We start from the raw sequence: 14,470 nt of genomic DNA, 5'->3' as shown, positions 1-14,470 counted from the left end.
TGTTTCGTTTCCCCAACCACATGCTTTTCTATCTTCTTCATCTCAACGTCGAAATGTCTCCGACAGAGGCCATAGAGCACTGTAATCGACCGTGCTATATGCCCTATCGACCACTGCAGCTGTAGAGGACACCCACTGTAGGATATGCTGCATCATTCTGCCTGGAGAAGCATCTGTGACGCTTCCATCAGAGATGGATGGATGTTGTGTTGATGCACCCACAGACCTCAATGTAAGGTACCGACCAGTCTTTGGTCTCGAAGGATATCCAGAACAACTGGATCGAGCATATCATGTCGTGGTGCCTATTTTCTACTGCACCAGCGTTACAGCAACTGCACTGCGTGGGAGGACGCCGTGCTGCCCCTACGCTGCTGCACTATGCTCTGCTGTGTTGTCCTGCAATGCTTGAGAAGCCACCGCTTGTCGTCGTACCAGACGCCGCTTGCATATTGCATACCTCTGATCATTTCACCAAAAGAGGGGCCGTAGGGACATTGATTTCTGTACTCTACGTGATTGATGGATTCCTATCAATGCAAATTCAGGATGAAATTTGGATGAGACGACGGCGGAGATCGTGACGACCAAGGACGTGCTTTCATGATAAAGAGTTATATCTCAAATGGTGAAACTCGAGCCATTCATGCGCTTGCAAGCGAACAATGGAATACAATTGATTGATTGATAGGTCGAGTCCCTCGAGTCTCAAGCCGGAATGGATCTGGAGATTTACAGGGGTCCCAGTCTAGTGAACCACACAATTTGATGCGCTATCCAACGACTTTTTTGAGAGACTTGAATTCAATGGCACGCGGCCAGCCCACGAGGCTAAATTTGGCAGGGGGCATTGCTCGCTAGACAATTGACTTGCTACGACACATTGCTTGTCATTTCGCCTTGTCTTTTAATCCAAGATCCACAGTCGACAATTTACGATGCGATGGCAATCCCACGCTGGGCTTTGTTCGTCATTGCAAGGCCGCAGCCGCCGGCCACGATCCATTCACGTCAAAGTGACCGCCTCCGCCTCAACTGGTGTCTTTTAGATCGATGTCTGATGCTATACCATACCCAAAACCCCTGTCAACGATACAAGAGGGGATCCCAGTCGTCTGCGGCTTTTCTACCCCACTCAACTTGTTAGCTCGAGTCCGAACAGCAGAAAGGTGCTCATGTTAACCCAAGCTCCCAATCCCCAGCCGCCGTCGACCATCCTCCAAGACGACCCCTGGGTGCCATGTTGCCTATGAGCCGGTCCGTCTCCGCTGATCCATTTAACCCAACGCTCTCAGGGCTCTATTTTAATATCGTCTTTTTTCTGAATCGTCCACTGACAGGCCAGTACGCCACTCTCTAGGCGCCATCTCTGACTCTGGACCCCGACCTTGATCCATGATTGATGGTCCATCACACATAGCACACGCAGTAAAGGCACCCACACTGGTACGAACCCTGTGTCTGCGTCTTTCTCAAAATCATCTCAACCTGCACTTTTTCTGCTCTGGATTTCCTTCTTGGGCCTCCCTCTTCTTAGTCTTCTCTTTCCGCCTTTGCATTGTGTATTGTGTCTCCCTGTCTGTTGGTGTCGCCTCATCACACTGTCACATCTTCAGCTCCAGCAGTTACCTTGAACCTTGATATCACAACTCCACCAACGACCGTTTACACCAGCCCCCAAAGAGATTGATCAACTTTCTTCTTAAGGAGAAAAAGGATCAAGGTAGGAATTCCAATTCATTTTCTTCTTGGAAGTGTCTGTATTGTCTGTTTTCTCATGCCCCTAATTGCCTATTGTACGTCTCCTGCATCTTGCCCTGGGCCTCTCACCCCTTGTCATATCTTCCGTCTAAGTCGCATGTTGTCGCTCAGCATACACGCACACGCATACAACACCTACCTAGCCTACACAAGGACATGTTTGATGGACCCTAGAATCATCTTCAAGGGATTTCAAGCTACGTCTGCAAGTCAAGCGCCGGGTCACACCCCTTTCACATCCTCCATCCCTATCCGCATCCACTACCAAGCTCTTCCTGGTAGCTACACTTTGACCTCGACCACTTTGCGCGCACATCTCTATTTGGCGTTGTCCGACCCCAGGCAATCACATCGAATCTGAGCAGGGTTGGCGGCTGTATTCTTACTGTTGCCGAGTTGCGCCTGTAGCGTCGTTTTTTCCACTGTTGCCCTGGTTGATGTTGCTCTCGACAAGCAAAACCATTGCTCTGCCCATCTCCACACACATCGAGTCTTTCTTTACGCCTTCTTGCGTGTTTTTGACTTTCTCAACTTTTTCACACTTACACTAATTTGCATTCCGAAGACTTCTCTCTCGCCTCACCGCATCTGCCTCTTACTATTCACCGTCGCGGCCGAGACATACAGCCCCAAGAGTTCCGTTCGTTGTCCAACCTCACTTGCCCGTCGCTACCCGCGTGCCCGTATCGCACCGTATCGCGCAGTGACAAAACAGAATTCAGTATAACACGATCCGAGACTTTGGCTTACCGACACATCAAGAAACCGTCATTGTCCGGGTGCGGGCAGCAGAGGATTCCGAGGCATGTTCGGCAGCCCTAAAGTGTAGCTTTCCGACTGTTCCTGCGACCCCGAGAGCAACAAAAGTGTAGACCCCGCTATCGGGGGTCGTTCGTCGTCGACATCGATTCGCATCAGAACAGTACGTGCAGCGTCGCACAAGGCGGGCATCCTTGCAGAGCAGCCATAGCCCTCCGTGGTCATCCGACTGGCTAACACGGGCTCCGTTAACGCAGGTCAAGATTCAAGAAAGAATATCAGGCCCATCATGTCCGTCCCCGTGGCTGGTTCGTCACGGAATCGCACCGTATCGTTAAGTTCCGGTGGAAGGTCTGCAACAAGGAGTAAGACGTCGCAGGTCCCAGACAGCACCACGATGCCTCATGTTACCGATTTAAAGTACTTTGACCCCTGCGCCGCCACTGCGTCCATGTTTTTGTACGCCCAGGGTTCATCCGTTGTTTGCTGTCACCATGATACTCTTACCATTGAACGAAGGTTTTCTCGACACGCTGATGAGGTTCAATTGTTAGCGGTCGATAATCAGAGTGAGGCTGGTGGTGGCCGCTTCGTTGTCAGTTACGATGCTGGCCAAACAGCAATTGTGTGGGATCTAATGACAGGCGATGAGATCTCTCGATTTGCCTGTTATGATCATTTAACTGTCGCAGCGTGGATGAAAAATGGCAATGTGGCTTTTGGTCAGTTATTGGAATGAGTTTCACATGACCATGACTAACGATTTGAAGGCAACACAAAGGGAAGCATTATCATGTTTGAGCCATCAACATCCGAACATGTTTCTTCAAGGACTATTGACCAAATTGCTGTGACTGCATTGGCACCATCAGCTGATTGTCGAACATTTGCCATCGGGTGAGTTCTTATCCTCCTCTTACTCAAATCGCACTAACACAGTCTCAGCTACCAGAATGGCTCTCTATTTGTTGCAACCTTGCAACCACGCTTCACTATCTTACACAACCTTACCACTTCCAGAGGACCGTCACCTATCGTAAATCTCGCGTGGCATGCTTCCTCGTCTCGGCAAAAGTCGGACATGCTTGCTGTCCAGATGCGTGACGGTGACTTGCGAGTCTGGAGCGTTGCAAAGAAATATAGCGCCGATGACCCTGCAAAGGTGGTTCGAAACCTCAGGAAGGCTGAGATCTCCATGGATGGACCCAACTGGATGGGATGGTCCAAAAACGGTCGCATAATTCAGTACTCCGACTCGTAAGTTTGCAGCTTGCCACCACCATAAAACGCCCTAGGCTACGCGCGCGCTTAGCTGCATGACCCCTATCATCAACTAACATCTGCACAGGCAAACACAGTCATGGGATGTTAGGACAAAGCACGTCACTCATGATCCCATCCCGACTCTCGATCTTGTTCGCGGCCTTGCCGTCTATGGCCCCGGTGCCACGTTGTTCACCCTTGGCCCCAATAACACCGTGCAGCAATTCGACCTGAACTCGCCGGCCATCATGGTCGCCAATGTCCAACACCCAGCAAACCTATTGCCACCCTCGCCTCCAGTCTCAGAAGAAACTGGTGATCGATCAGCGACCTCGGCTACTACTATCGCCTCCGAGTCTGAGACGAGCTCTATCCCCCTGGACATGAATATTTCCGAGAGTGATGAGGATCACCTATCACCATTTGCTCGCCTGACTCGACGCCAAGCTTACGACTCTGGTAATGAGCCTTACGAATCAGCCAGCCCTGTCTCAAGCCGAAGTGGGCTCTCATCCTTATCTAAGTCCTCAGCTGGGTCGTCTCAAACCCCTGGCCGTTACTCCGGATCCATGAGGTCAAGAGGACTGTCAGAAAACACCTATATCTCGGCTGGAACCTCGATCAGGTCATCAACTATTGGCAACAGTGCTCACGGTAACACAAGAGATTTGGACACTTATTCCATGGGATACTCTCTTGGCACTACAAGTGTTCCTTCCATGGCCTCAAGCCGATCACGAAGAAGACCTTCTCGCCTGCGCAATGAAGTTCCCCGTAGCCCTGACGACAACAAGGTGCACGACCTATTCAAGTTTACTCGGGCGCGTCTCAGTGATATTCCTTACAAGCATGCTATGGGTGCCAACAGTGCTCGTCTCACCAATGATGATCTGCGCCGTCAAATGCTCAACACCATCTTCGGATGGAACAAAGAGGTTGAAGACCTGATTAGGGATGAGATGAGTAGGCATCCCCAAGGATCTCCCAGCCGCATTCTATTGGCCAAATGGCTTGGTGATATCGATCCCAATATCATGAACGCAAACTTCGAGAACATGACTTCTTCTGACTGGATGTTGTTGGCTCTGAGCGGCATCGGCGGCCATACCTCACAACAGAAGCTTGGCCATACGTACGTCCAGCGCCTACTTGAGGCTGGCGACGTGCACGCAGCAGTTACGATTATGCTTGGTATGGGTGATCACAACGACGCCATCGAGGTGTATATCTCTCACAAGCGCTACATGGAGGCGCTGATCCTCACATGCCTCTCAGCCCCTAGTGTTTGGGAACGGCAAGCTGCCATTATCAGGAAATGGGGAGAGTGGGCAGTTCAACATGGCCAACAGCAGCTAGCTATCCGATGCTTTGCTTGCACCGATCAGGAATCTACTGAGCCTTGGACTTCTCCATCCGCTGCGCAGCTGAATTTCCAGACTATGACTCCCAGTATTCCTGAGATCTTAAGCCCGCCTCTCTCACCTCCGGGTGTTCAACGTGGCCCCCAACGCAGCATCGCAAAGACCTCTGCTCTCAAGCTCATCACCTCATTTGGTGATCAAACGCAAAAGTCAAAGTTCTTTGCTGGCGATGGTGGTCAAACCCCGATTGCCGCGGGTGTTACCCCTATCGCTGACTCTGCCGGCTCTCCCGCTTTCTCTCATGCTTCCAACAACGAGGCCACGACAGCCTTCCTTCGCCCTTCAAACAATAGCAGATTCAATACCCCAGTCTCTGCCCGAGGACGTGGGCGTTTGCCGTCCATTGGTGAGATTCCCTCAGACCTCAACCGGGAGGCACTTAGATCTGCTGAACTGTCTGCTGTGCCATATGATTATGAGCCTCGATCTGGTCATGCTCGAACACCATCTGGCAATGACAACATGATGATGGGTACCGCATTACAGCGCGCTGCTACTGCGAGCCCGATGATGATGCGAGAGCACGCTCAACGCGTTGTCCAACCAAGTGAGGGCGATTTTCCACCACCACCTGACCAGGCCACTATGTTGAAGATGCAACAAGCATCACGTAATCATCGTAATGGCTCCCGTGACCGCATTCCTGTGGGCGTGAATCTACAGCTGCATCCTGGGCCGGCTCACGACGACATTACATCTCCAGAGCAGTCAGTTACTTCTTCTACCCGCTATCACTGGCCAACTCGCCGCAGAGGTCCTGCCTCTGTGACAAGTTCTGTCACTTCTGCATCAAGCGCTGGAAGAAGTCTTCGCCATCAAGCTGTGCGCAACCGAGAAGATTACATCCATAGCTTGGATGCTGCCAATCACTACTCCAAGAGACAGCGCAGTCGTCAGCGTAGCCATTCAAGAACTCGGGATGCTTCACGCAGTCGTCCTGGAAGCCGAGAGCGAACTGCACGCTCCCGAGAACCTTCTGAGGAACGTGGACGCGTCAGTGCTCGCAATTGGCCCAAGGCGAAACGATCGCCTACTTCCCCCATCCCCATGTCCCCAGAGGACTTGCTGAACTTGAGCACTCCACGACATGGTCAGGTCGCTGAGCCAAACACAGTACGCAAGGTTAGCGGATCAACTGCCAAGCCAAAGAGCCGCAATTCAAGCCGTGGAAGCCGCCGCAGGAGCCCAGAAGGCCGCTCTCGCCCGCCAGCTCTTACACTTCGTGGCCGAAGTCAAGGCCGGGAGAGTTCTGCACAACGTTCTCCTTCTTCACCATTGCCTCTGAGTGCTGCCATTCACCATTACCAAGGCTCCGAGGATGAAGAAGACTACAGAGCAGCCATGGCTGCCCAAGAGGAATTCAGGAACAAGCACAGCCGCAGTGGCAGCCGAGGTCTTGGCTCACCGGCCTTGAGCAAGCAAGATGCTTCGGAGCACCGACGCAGGGCCAACTCTGAGGTCGCCAACTTCGATAGTTCTATCTCTGTTCACGGCAGATCTGCCTCAACTGAGCATGCTGGTGACCTCAAGCAAATGAAGGACGAGCGTCAGCGAAAGAAGGAACAGGCTGCACGGGAACTCGAGGAGCGCCGCAAGTCTCTGGCCAAGCGTGCCCAAACACCTTCAATCCCTCATCCTAACGAGTTCTCTCCCGCGCTTGCGATTACGGTTGAGACTGCTGAGCCAAAGCCGCTGCCTGACGACATCCCACCTCGCAGTGCTACTGAGCCACCACAAAGGAGCATGTATGCCCGTAGCGGACCTGTTATCGGACTTCCAGCGACCCCAAAAGCCATGCGACTTATCATTGAGGGCAACCATGATCAATCAGGAAGCACCCCCAGGCCGGATGTGCCTAGTATCCCAGCTGGCTTTTCTCAGCGATATTCGCCAGAAACTTCACCTCAACAGTCGCCTGAGAGAGAGGAGCCAGTTGCCGAGCCCAGTCTCACTTTGCTGCCATCCACCGTCTACCAGCCACCAGCGCGACCTCCTATTCCTCGTAGCATGTCAGCTCCCATTCCTGATGAGCCTGGTCAGCGCCCTGCTCGCTTCGCACGCAAGAACAGTGTTGGACGCATTGAAGAAGTTGTCCCTGGTGAGCGACGACGTTCTCACGAAGACCCTATGCCCCCCCCTCCTCCTCCTCCAGCACCCCCTGTTCTTAAGGAACTCAGGCATTTGGCTTCACCACCCCCACCGCCTCCTGCCCCTCTGCAACACGCCCAGCGACATCAGCAGGCTGGCGCTGTTGCATCAGGCATGATTGAGATTGTCATGGACGACGATGTATCATCTGGTAATGATCAAGCTTCAGAGGCCAGCCCTCCGGCTCCAGCTTCCCACAGGAGCCACAACCGAGGCCGAAGCATTGGAGACAGCAGCAGCATCTCAGGCCGCATTCACAAGGCCACTGAGCGACTCCGTTCTGCCAGCCGCAGTCGAAAGGAGTATATCCGGTCTCCTCCTTTTGAGGCTCCCTACGAGAGCATTCCCATGCCTCGACAGATGAAGTCTCCCCCACCAGTGTCATTCAACCCCGATGTTTTGCGTTCGCCAATTGATTCTCGAAACAAGCACTTGTCGACTGGCTTGAACCGAAACGAGATGATCTAGGAAGTCTCTCGCGACGGTGGCCAGCGCGCGGTGCATTATTTTCTTCCTTTCTACCACTCCCTATAAACCTTTGTATTGTTCGATTCTGTGCATGGCGATCGGCGTTCTCTCTCCTCCCGAGTCGATACCATAGTCCTTCAAGGCTCGCATTTTGGCATTATACTTCTTTGTCCTTTTCTTCAAGGATTTAGCTGTATGACGACTGGAAACTATTGCATCTTGTTTCTCTCTTCGCTCTTGATATCACTTTCGGATCTCTCAAGGCCCTTTTCGCATTATTGGCAAGGATGCCAATGAACGTATACGACTTTACATTTCTTTTGGTCGGACCATGAAGGTTTCTGCAAATTATGACCACATTTACTTACAGACTATGTTTGAGGAGGATGGAGGCAGTACTCGTACTGTATCTTGTTATATTTACATGAAGGCGGAATGTTGGAGGTAGTAAATATTGGGTATCGGGGAGATCAAGGTTGACGGAGGCTGATGGAGGAGAAAAATGGGTGAAGTGATAGGGGATTAACGTAGCGACTGCTTTATACAATGTTGCCTCGCGGTACTTGTTTGAGTTAGGGGATGAGGAAAAGGGAATTGGAAATGGAAATGGAAATGGGTGAAAGATGGGTAGGAATGGATTGAAACGGGCTGGGTTGGAAATGCATTTTGATTCCCCCGGAGGGTTTTAGTACTTACGAATTGAATGAACAGCTGCTTTGCATTATGGTTATACTCGATAATAATTGTGTGTATGTGTGTTGGGAGCAGATTTCCTGGAGCGAAGGAGTGGTGATAGCTTCATGTCTGCCAGGTATGAGCTGCACTTGAGGGTTCGAATCACGCCAACCCGGTGTCGTATAAGTACAAGAAGCTGATATGTGATTGACTGACTATAGAAGAGGTTATATCGATATTTTAGAATGGTGTTGTCTGTTGGTGTCAATGGTCAAAAAATGCAAAAAAAGACAGTTGGCTGCTCCATCTCATCCACTTGCCATCCCAAATCCCCCCGCACTAACGTGTTCCCACCCGCCACGCGACGGGGGAGAGATCTCTGCAGAGTGAAACCTCCCTCAAGGGTCATCTCCAGTGCTTAGGGCCGCAAAGTTCCAGCATCGTGAGTTACCTGCACGAGTGGGCGGCCACCGCAGCGTTCGGGCGGGGCGCGGCGGAGGGCTGAGGCACCGAAGTACTACAGTATTGGGATGGGCGGTTGAGCGGGTTTGAACGCCTTCACCGTTAGACCATTACAGTCGAGAGTCATGTCAGTACTCACAACTTATATACCCTTCCTCTCAATTGTGACTGGTGGGGCGGTGCTGGGGCGCTACAGTGGGTGACACCTGTAGCTTCAGTGGATCACCAGTGAACAGCTTCGATTCACCCTTCAACACCACTGCAATCGCATTGCGATCACAATTACACAGCACAACCATGTTGCAATAACAACGATCTCGTTCGACCTCGCCGAAGACTCCCTGCCATCAATTCCCCGAAACACTCTTTACAGCCATGATCGATCACTGAACATACTCCAACCTGTCACAATGCTCTCAACATCGCCCCGTCTTCTCATTCGACATCCCTCTCCAACAACCGCCGAATTCACAGTCACGACTCTCCGGCCGATACCACCGGCTCTACATACACTACTTATCATCTCTCGAATTCTCCTCTCGATCTTCGCCCTTCTTCTACTCCACACGCGCCTGACTCTACATCCTCTCCTTGCCTACGCCCCTCCCTCTCTCCTCAAGATCATACCAGCTTCATACCTCCGTGCACCAACTTCGACAGCGGCCCTTGCGCAAAACATACCATTATCTGTCCTCGTTCCCGCGAGTATAGCTGTGCTATGGCTATCCAGTCGAAGAGGCTACGCCAGCGAGAGCATTCTTGTCATGAGAGGCTTGGGTGTACAGACTAGTGAAAGTCCAGGGAGTTATCTTGCTGGTACAGCGACGAGGTTCATACCGACTGAGAAGATCCAAGACATTCTTGTCAATGAAGCGTTTCTCGGGTTTGAGGTAAGATACTACCTCATTGTTATAGTTGAGGGCGAGGATGATGTGGTGGTTGTGTTTCCAGGCTTGTTACCACGACGAAAGATTGTGGAAGAAGTTTGGAGGGGTGTTCGGCGGTGTTTGTATGAGCAAAGAGGAGAGGATAAATCACTGGGCTAAAAGGAATTATACCCACAGAGGAGCGTTTAGCACATGGATGTGTCCAGTGTACGATGATATGATTTAATTCTTTATTTATTTTTATACTGAAAGGCATTGTGCGATGTCTACTCATCCATGGCCTCATCTACCTTTCGCTTTCCAATGCCCTTCTGGTTTCGCATATCTTCTGAACTAGCATACCCCTTTCTGATAGCATATCTCTCATTCTGCTCTTCAGGAGACTGCAGTTTAACTTTTTGCAGCAATGGCACGTAGCGGCCACCCATGCGACCACCATTGCCACCCTCGTAGACAACTACACTGTTCGCCTGCTTGCCCGAGGGCTCAGGACGAGTGACATGCCTCGAGGGATCTTTGCTGCGCTGTGTAGATACCATTTGCAATAATTGGTTCGAGAGCAACTCGTCCAACTTGCGCTCCCGCCAATACGCCCACATACCATCCATGACACCAAAGGGACCAGGCTTGCTAAGCGCAGGGTCATCTGCAAGGTACACCCAGTCAAGGCCATCGGTCTTCTTCGCCGCGGGGTCAACGGGGGCAGCATCTAGACCAGGGAAGATGCAGTCCCAGAGCACTAGGGGCACTTCATCTGCCATGACATAGTTAGGCTTGCAGGGGTTGGCTTTAACATCGAGCAGAGTCGTCACAACGTCAGGTGTCTCCAACTTCTGACCTGCAAGGAAGAGTACAGCAACCATGTGACGAATCTGGTGCCACAAGAACGCGGACCCTCGGACGTTGAACGAGTACACCTTGGGGTACACGGTGCCATCGTCGGGCAAGCCTCCTGCAGGGACGTACTGGGATCCAGAAAGATATGGCAAAGCTGAGCTGACGTCCTTGACCTCTTCGATATCGGCCTCGTAAATTGTGCGAACAAAGTTTGTGATCTGCTTTCCAGGGTCGATCTTGCAAAAGTTGCGGAAATCATGCTCGCCTTCGTAGCGCTTAGCCGCCTCGCGCATCGCCTCAATGTCGAGCCAACCATTCCTTGCACCACCAGCGCTGGGTTCAGGAGTGAAAGCAGGTTGTGTAAAGAAATATCGGTATTGACGCTCGCGACATGAGAAACGAGCGGAGAAGTCTGGTGGCGGAGACGGGCACCAGGCGAGGATGCGAATATCAGGGGGTAGAACACGGTTAAGCAGTCGAGGATATTGAAGCTCATCCTTGATATCATCGAAAGATGGTGTCTCCTCCACGGGTTCTTCTTCTGCGTTCCCTCCCTCTTGTTCGTCAACGACCATTGCCTCGCCTGCTTCACTTAGACGTCTTCGCTTTTTGGGTAGGGGCCTGTTGCTTCGAACTCGAAGGCCGATGACTTGGCCAAAGGCGCTGACTCCTTTGTCTGTGCGACCGCACTTTGAATACTCGCAGCAGTCAAAATCGACAATCCGTTCATCTTCGGGAAAGATGAGGCATGCTTTTGTGAGAGCATTCCACAGTTCCTCCTCAATCGATGGAGCGTTGGCCATGGCCTGAAACTCAAAGCCACCGTAATTCTTGCCCAGATATGCAAGTTTCAAGGCGATATATCGTGTAGAGTATTTGCTGGGATCCATCTTTCTCTTCCCCTTTGGTTTTGTCCTCTTGGCCTCATCTCCCTCTTCATTCTCAGGCTGAATCTCAGGTTTTGGTTCTGGCCCTGGAGCAGGTCGATTCCTGAGTTCAGCCTCAAGTTCCTTGACTTTCTGAATGAGACCGTTTTTGGTCCATGACTGATAATTCGACTCTGCAGACATGGTGAGGTACTTGGCACCTTTTGACTGCACAGGAAGTTTTGAAGAATCACCACTTGATGATTTTTTTAGTTGAGGTTGGGGTTGCGAGAAATTTCGACCTTTGACTCGGCTGACTAGGCCTTCGAGCGAAGTTTGCCGCCCAAGACAACGGCCAAAGGGTCTCATGAAGTTGGTGGGTTCCAATTTTGGGCGATTATATGCAGACCCATCAGAGTTTACAAGTGGAAAAGGGCTTTGCTGCAGTTCGAGATGTGGCTTGCCTTGTAAATGTGGCTGTGCTAAGCACGACGCCACAGTTGGGGGTATACTGATAAGTTACGTACAGCTCTCATCTCATCTCTATCTCTGGCATTCAATTAATAGACGCCATATCTGCTCCTCTCGAGCTGGTCCATTTTCCATACATCAAACTTGAATATAAGCATATTAACGACTTTGGCACTCTCACATGCAAAATGGACCCCGAGGTGATCAAGATTCTCCTTGTAGGCGATGAAAAGTGCGGCAAGACGACCTTTCTCTCGTATGTAGTCTAAATTCCTCCATCGATTCCTCGACGTATCATACTAAATCCATATCCTCAGCCGACTCAGTGCAGGTGAAAAAGCCAACCCGATTCCCATGCTCCGTGATATGGATCAACCTTTCATCTTCGGTATTCAGACAGGAGCCAAAAAGTTTCAGTTCGAGTTCTTCGACACATCATGCCCTGATAACTGGAGGACCCTTGACCCTGATGCCATTGTCATTTGTTACGACATCAGCCAACGATTGAGTTTGATCAATATGCAGAGATATGTAAGTGCTCCATAAACGGTACCAAGCATGCAACTCAGATTTGATAGTGGAAAGACGAAATCAAGAGATCGTTTCAACGCATCGATACCCTTCCCCTTATCATCCTTGGGCTGAAGCGTGATCTGAGATCGGAGCAAGATCCAAACGGAATTATATATCCGCAAGAAGGATACCAGGTTGCGCAAACTCTGCGAGCTGATCGATATGTTGAGTGTTCGGCAGTTACGGGTGAATTGTTGAAACTGGCGTTTGAAGATTTGTGCAAGACGGCGATGACTCTGACAACGGGCGCAGACAGCCAGAGCGCAAGCACATGCGCAGTATTATGAGATTTGGAGGGGCGGCGAGACTTTGATCGAGTAGTGGGAACATGATTTAGTAATTAGTTATTGTATTGGTGGGCTGAGAGCTCAGGCAGCGGCGTCGTTCATAGAAACATCAGCGCCCTCTTCCTCAGCACCCTCCTCCGCAGCAGGGAATTGGCCAAGGACTTCAGCGATGATATTGACCATGGCTTCCTGCTGCTCCTCGTTGAATCGCTCAGACATCTCCTCAACAACAGTATTGAGAGCAGCGACCGAGGCGGGGCGCAGGTTGATGATCATGACGACTTCACCCTTTGCGAGGTTGTAAGGCCGTAAGCGTTCTAGAAGCGTGGAAATGCATCCCTCAGTATAGGGAAGGGGTTCTTGGCTTAGAGGACCAGGGTTTGTGCGAAGATATTGGAGGAGCTATAAAGAGTGTCAGTTGTGCTTCTGGGCATTAATTTGATATGAATGAAAAATCTTACCTCGCGAACTACCGTCTCGAGATTTGGGGGACCACGACGCTTGGCATTTTTGTATCGTTCGCGCTGCTCTGATACGTGCTGATACACCTCGTAATTTGTGAGAACAGCCGATTGTGCCTCAAGAATCTTCATGGTGAGTGTTGAGTGAGCTCATGTGCCGAGCTGTGAGATTGATACGAAGCATTGAACGAAGGTCTAGATCAAATAGTGGAGTCCAGTATTGCAAAAGAGGACGATCTGACACTAGCCAATCAAAAGACCAGTACCTCGACAAGCTCTGAATCAGCGGAGGTGTTCTAGTGGATGCAGGCCTGGAGCGTGCTATAATTCTTGTGCGACACTGGAGGGTTCCAATTTCTCTTCCTTTTTACACTGCAGCTTGTTCCTTTACGATCTGGCTCCTGCTACCTTGTGTGAATTTGGACGTGGTTTCTTATTGGGCAAAGCTAATACGTGAAGTTGAATGCGGTGTATTTTTGCATGTGAGTCTGGCTAAAAGCTGGGGAAGACTTTGGACATACGTCAGAGTGCATCACTTTATACCTTTCCTTTCTTTTTTCCGTCCAATGAATTCTTATCATACATCGAACCAATAAGGGGTTTCAATTATTAGGAGAGAAACCGAGAGATATCCGTTAAGGTTGAGGAGCATCTTGAACATGTACCGGTAGCGGTAGTATGCATGTACAGGATCCAATAGGGAGTCATATGATGCCCAATGGCATCATCAAATAGGACAATATGTCGAATTGACAAATTATCTGTCTTAGCTCTTTGCGTGCCACTATGTTCGAAGAAGGAGGTCGCGTGCATCTCCGCAGGAAAAGGCATGCATGCAAGCCACTGTTCCAGAACAAAGGTTGACCGATGCCGGCCACATCAGAAGAACAGGAAGCTAGAAGCCTCGATAAGTTCCAGGCTGAGACAATGGTTATGTTTGTTTGTACCTCGTCGTGAAATTTGGACATGGGAGAACAGCCAAGTACCTCAAGCAGTAGTGATTTCTTTTGGTCTCGTAAAGCGCCATGTTAAGAGAATAGTTTCTGGGCTGTTCTTCTGAGAACAAACACCTAATGATTTGGGGTGGTACAGATCAAATGACTGACAACCCCTGCCAGGCTGAGCATCCAA

General features: G+C 50.7%; 5 protein-coding genes across 10 annotated transcripts; 3 read left to right on the top strand and 2 right to left on the bottom strand.

Annotated features, from left to right (window-relative positions):
- Nucleotides 1–1,064: 1,064 nt before the first annotated feature.
- Nucleotides 1,065–9,063, top strand: FOIG_07738 (uncharacterized protein). Of its 5 annotated transcripts, XM_031207402.1 has the most exons (7): nucleotides 1,065–1,142; nucleotides 1,203–1,723; nucleotides 2,327–2,683; nucleotides 2,778–3,242; nucleotides 3,291–3,417; nucleotides 3,466–3,777; nucleotides 3,869–9,063. In XM_031207402.1, exons 4-7 carry the CDS (start codon nucleotides 2,810–2,812, stop codon nucleotides 7,818–7,820), a joined length of 4,824 nt encoding a protein of 1,607 aa, XP_031062935.1. In that variant the 5' UTR covers nucleotides 1,065–1,142; nucleotides 1,203–1,723; nucleotides 2,327–2,683; nucleotides 2,778–2,809; the 3' UTR covers nucleotides 7,821–9,063. The 5 variants fall into 5 exon arrangements, with proteins under 5 accessions (XP_031062935.1, XP_031062937.1, XP_031062936.1 ...); XM_031207404.1 differs by having other exon boundaries at nucleotides 2,327–3,242; nucleotides 3,869–8,556; XM_031207403.1 differs by lacking the exon at nucleotides 1,065–1,142 and having other exon boundaries at nucleotides 1,508–1,723; nucleotides 2,327–2,704.
- A 130-nt stretch (nucleotides 9,064–9,193) lies between these two features.
- On the top strand, nucleotides 9,194–10,310 carry FOIG_07737 (phosphatidylinositol glycan, class H). Its single transcript, XM_031207401.1, has one exon. It carries the CDS (start codon nucleotides 9,368–9,370, stop codon nucleotides 10,001–10,003), a length of 636 nt encoding a protein of 211 aa, XP_031062934.1. The 5' UTR covers nucleotides 9,194–9,367; the 3' UTR covers nucleotides 10,004–10,310.
- On the bottom strand, nucleotides 10,045–11,956 carry FOIG_07736 (uncharacterized protein). Its single transcript, XM_031207400.1, has one exon. The coding sequence runs from the start codon at nucleotides 11,914–11,916 to the stop codon at nucleotides 10,111–10,113; it is 1,806 nt and encodes a 601-aa protein (XP_031062933.1). The 5' UTR covers nucleotides 11,917–11,956; the 3' UTR covers nucleotides 10,045–10,110.
- FOIG_07735 (uncharacterized protein) lies at nucleotides 11,525–13,378 on the top strand. Of its 2 annotated transcripts, XM_031207398.1 has the most exons (3): nucleotides 11,525–12,274; nucleotides 12,336–12,549; nucleotides 12,597–13,378. In XM_031207398.1, exons 1-3 carry the CDS (start codon nucleotides 12,207–12,209, stop codon nucleotides 12,876–12,878), a joined length of 564 nt encoding a protein of 187 aa, XP_031062931.1. In that variant the 5' UTR covers nucleotides 11,525–12,206; the 3' UTR covers nucleotides 12,879–13,378. The 2 variants fall into 2 exon arrangements, with proteins under 2 accessions (XP_031062931.1, XP_031062932.1); XM_031207399.1 differs by having other exon boundaries at nucleotides 11,525–12,549.
- Nucleotides 12,960–13,471, bottom strand: FOIG_07734 (uncharacterized protein; the record flags this gene model as incomplete). The annotated part of the gene is made up of 2 exons (XM_031207397.1): nucleotides 12,960–13,280; nucleotides 13,340–13,471. 2 exons carry the CDS (start codon nucleotides 13,469–13,471, stop codon nucleotides 12,960–12,962), a joined length of 453 nt encoding a protein of 150 aa, XP_031062930.1.
- Between the last annotated feature and the right edge of the window lie 999 nt (nucleotides 13,472–14,470).

This window comes from Fusarium odoratissimum, assembly GCF_000260195.1.
Source record: "Fusarium odoratissimum NRRL 54006 unplaced genomic scaffold supercont1.11, whole genome shotgun sequence".
Classification (NCBI taxonomy): Eukaryota; Fungi; Ascomycota; class Sordariomycetes; order Hypocreales; family Nectriaceae; genus Fusarium; species Fusarium odoratissimum.
The sequence above is the reverse complement of the archived record's forward strand: the minus strand, read 5'-3'. Positions and strand labels throughout refer to the sequence as shown.

What these genes read in the sequence shown, in the direction of transcription:
- FOIG_07736 (XM_031207400.1), bottom strand. Translation starts at nt 11,916, where the DNA reads ATGAGACCCTTTGGCCGTTGTCTTGGGCGGCAAACTTCGCTCGAAGGC.
- FOIG_07738 (XM_031207402.1), top strand. Translation starts at nt 2,810, where the DNA reads ATGTCCGTCCCCGTGGCTGGTTCGTCACGGAATCGCACCGTATCGTTA. An exon ending in TGTCGAACATTTGCCATCGG is followed by an intron (nt 3,418 to 3,465) that starts GTGAGTTCTTAT and finishes ACACAGTCTCAG; the next exon opens with CTACCAGAATGGCTCTCTAT. An exon ending in ATAATTCAGTACTCCGACTC is followed by an intron (nt 3,778 to 3,868) that starts GTAAGTTTGCAG and finishes ACATCTGCACAG; the next exon opens with GCAAACACAGTCATGGGATG.
- FOIG_07737 (XM_031207401.1), top strand. Translation starts at nt 9,368, where the DNA reads ATGCTCTCAACATCGCCCCGTCTTCTCATTCGACATCCCTCTCCAACA.
- FOIG_07735 (XM_031207398.1), top strand. Translation starts at nt 12,207, where the DNA reads ATGGACCCCGAGGTGATCAAGATTCTCCTTGTAGGCGATGAAAAGTGC. An exon ending in GGCAAGACGACCTTTCTCTC is followed by an intron (nt 12,275 to 12,335) that starts GTATGTAGTCTA and finishes CCATATCCTCAG; the next exon opens with CCGACTCAGTGCAGGTGAAA. An exon ending in TGATCAATATGCAGAGATAT is followed by an intron (nt 12,550 to 12,596) that starts GTAAGTGCTCCA and finishes CAGATTTGATAG; the next exon opens with TGGAAAGACGAAATCAAGAG.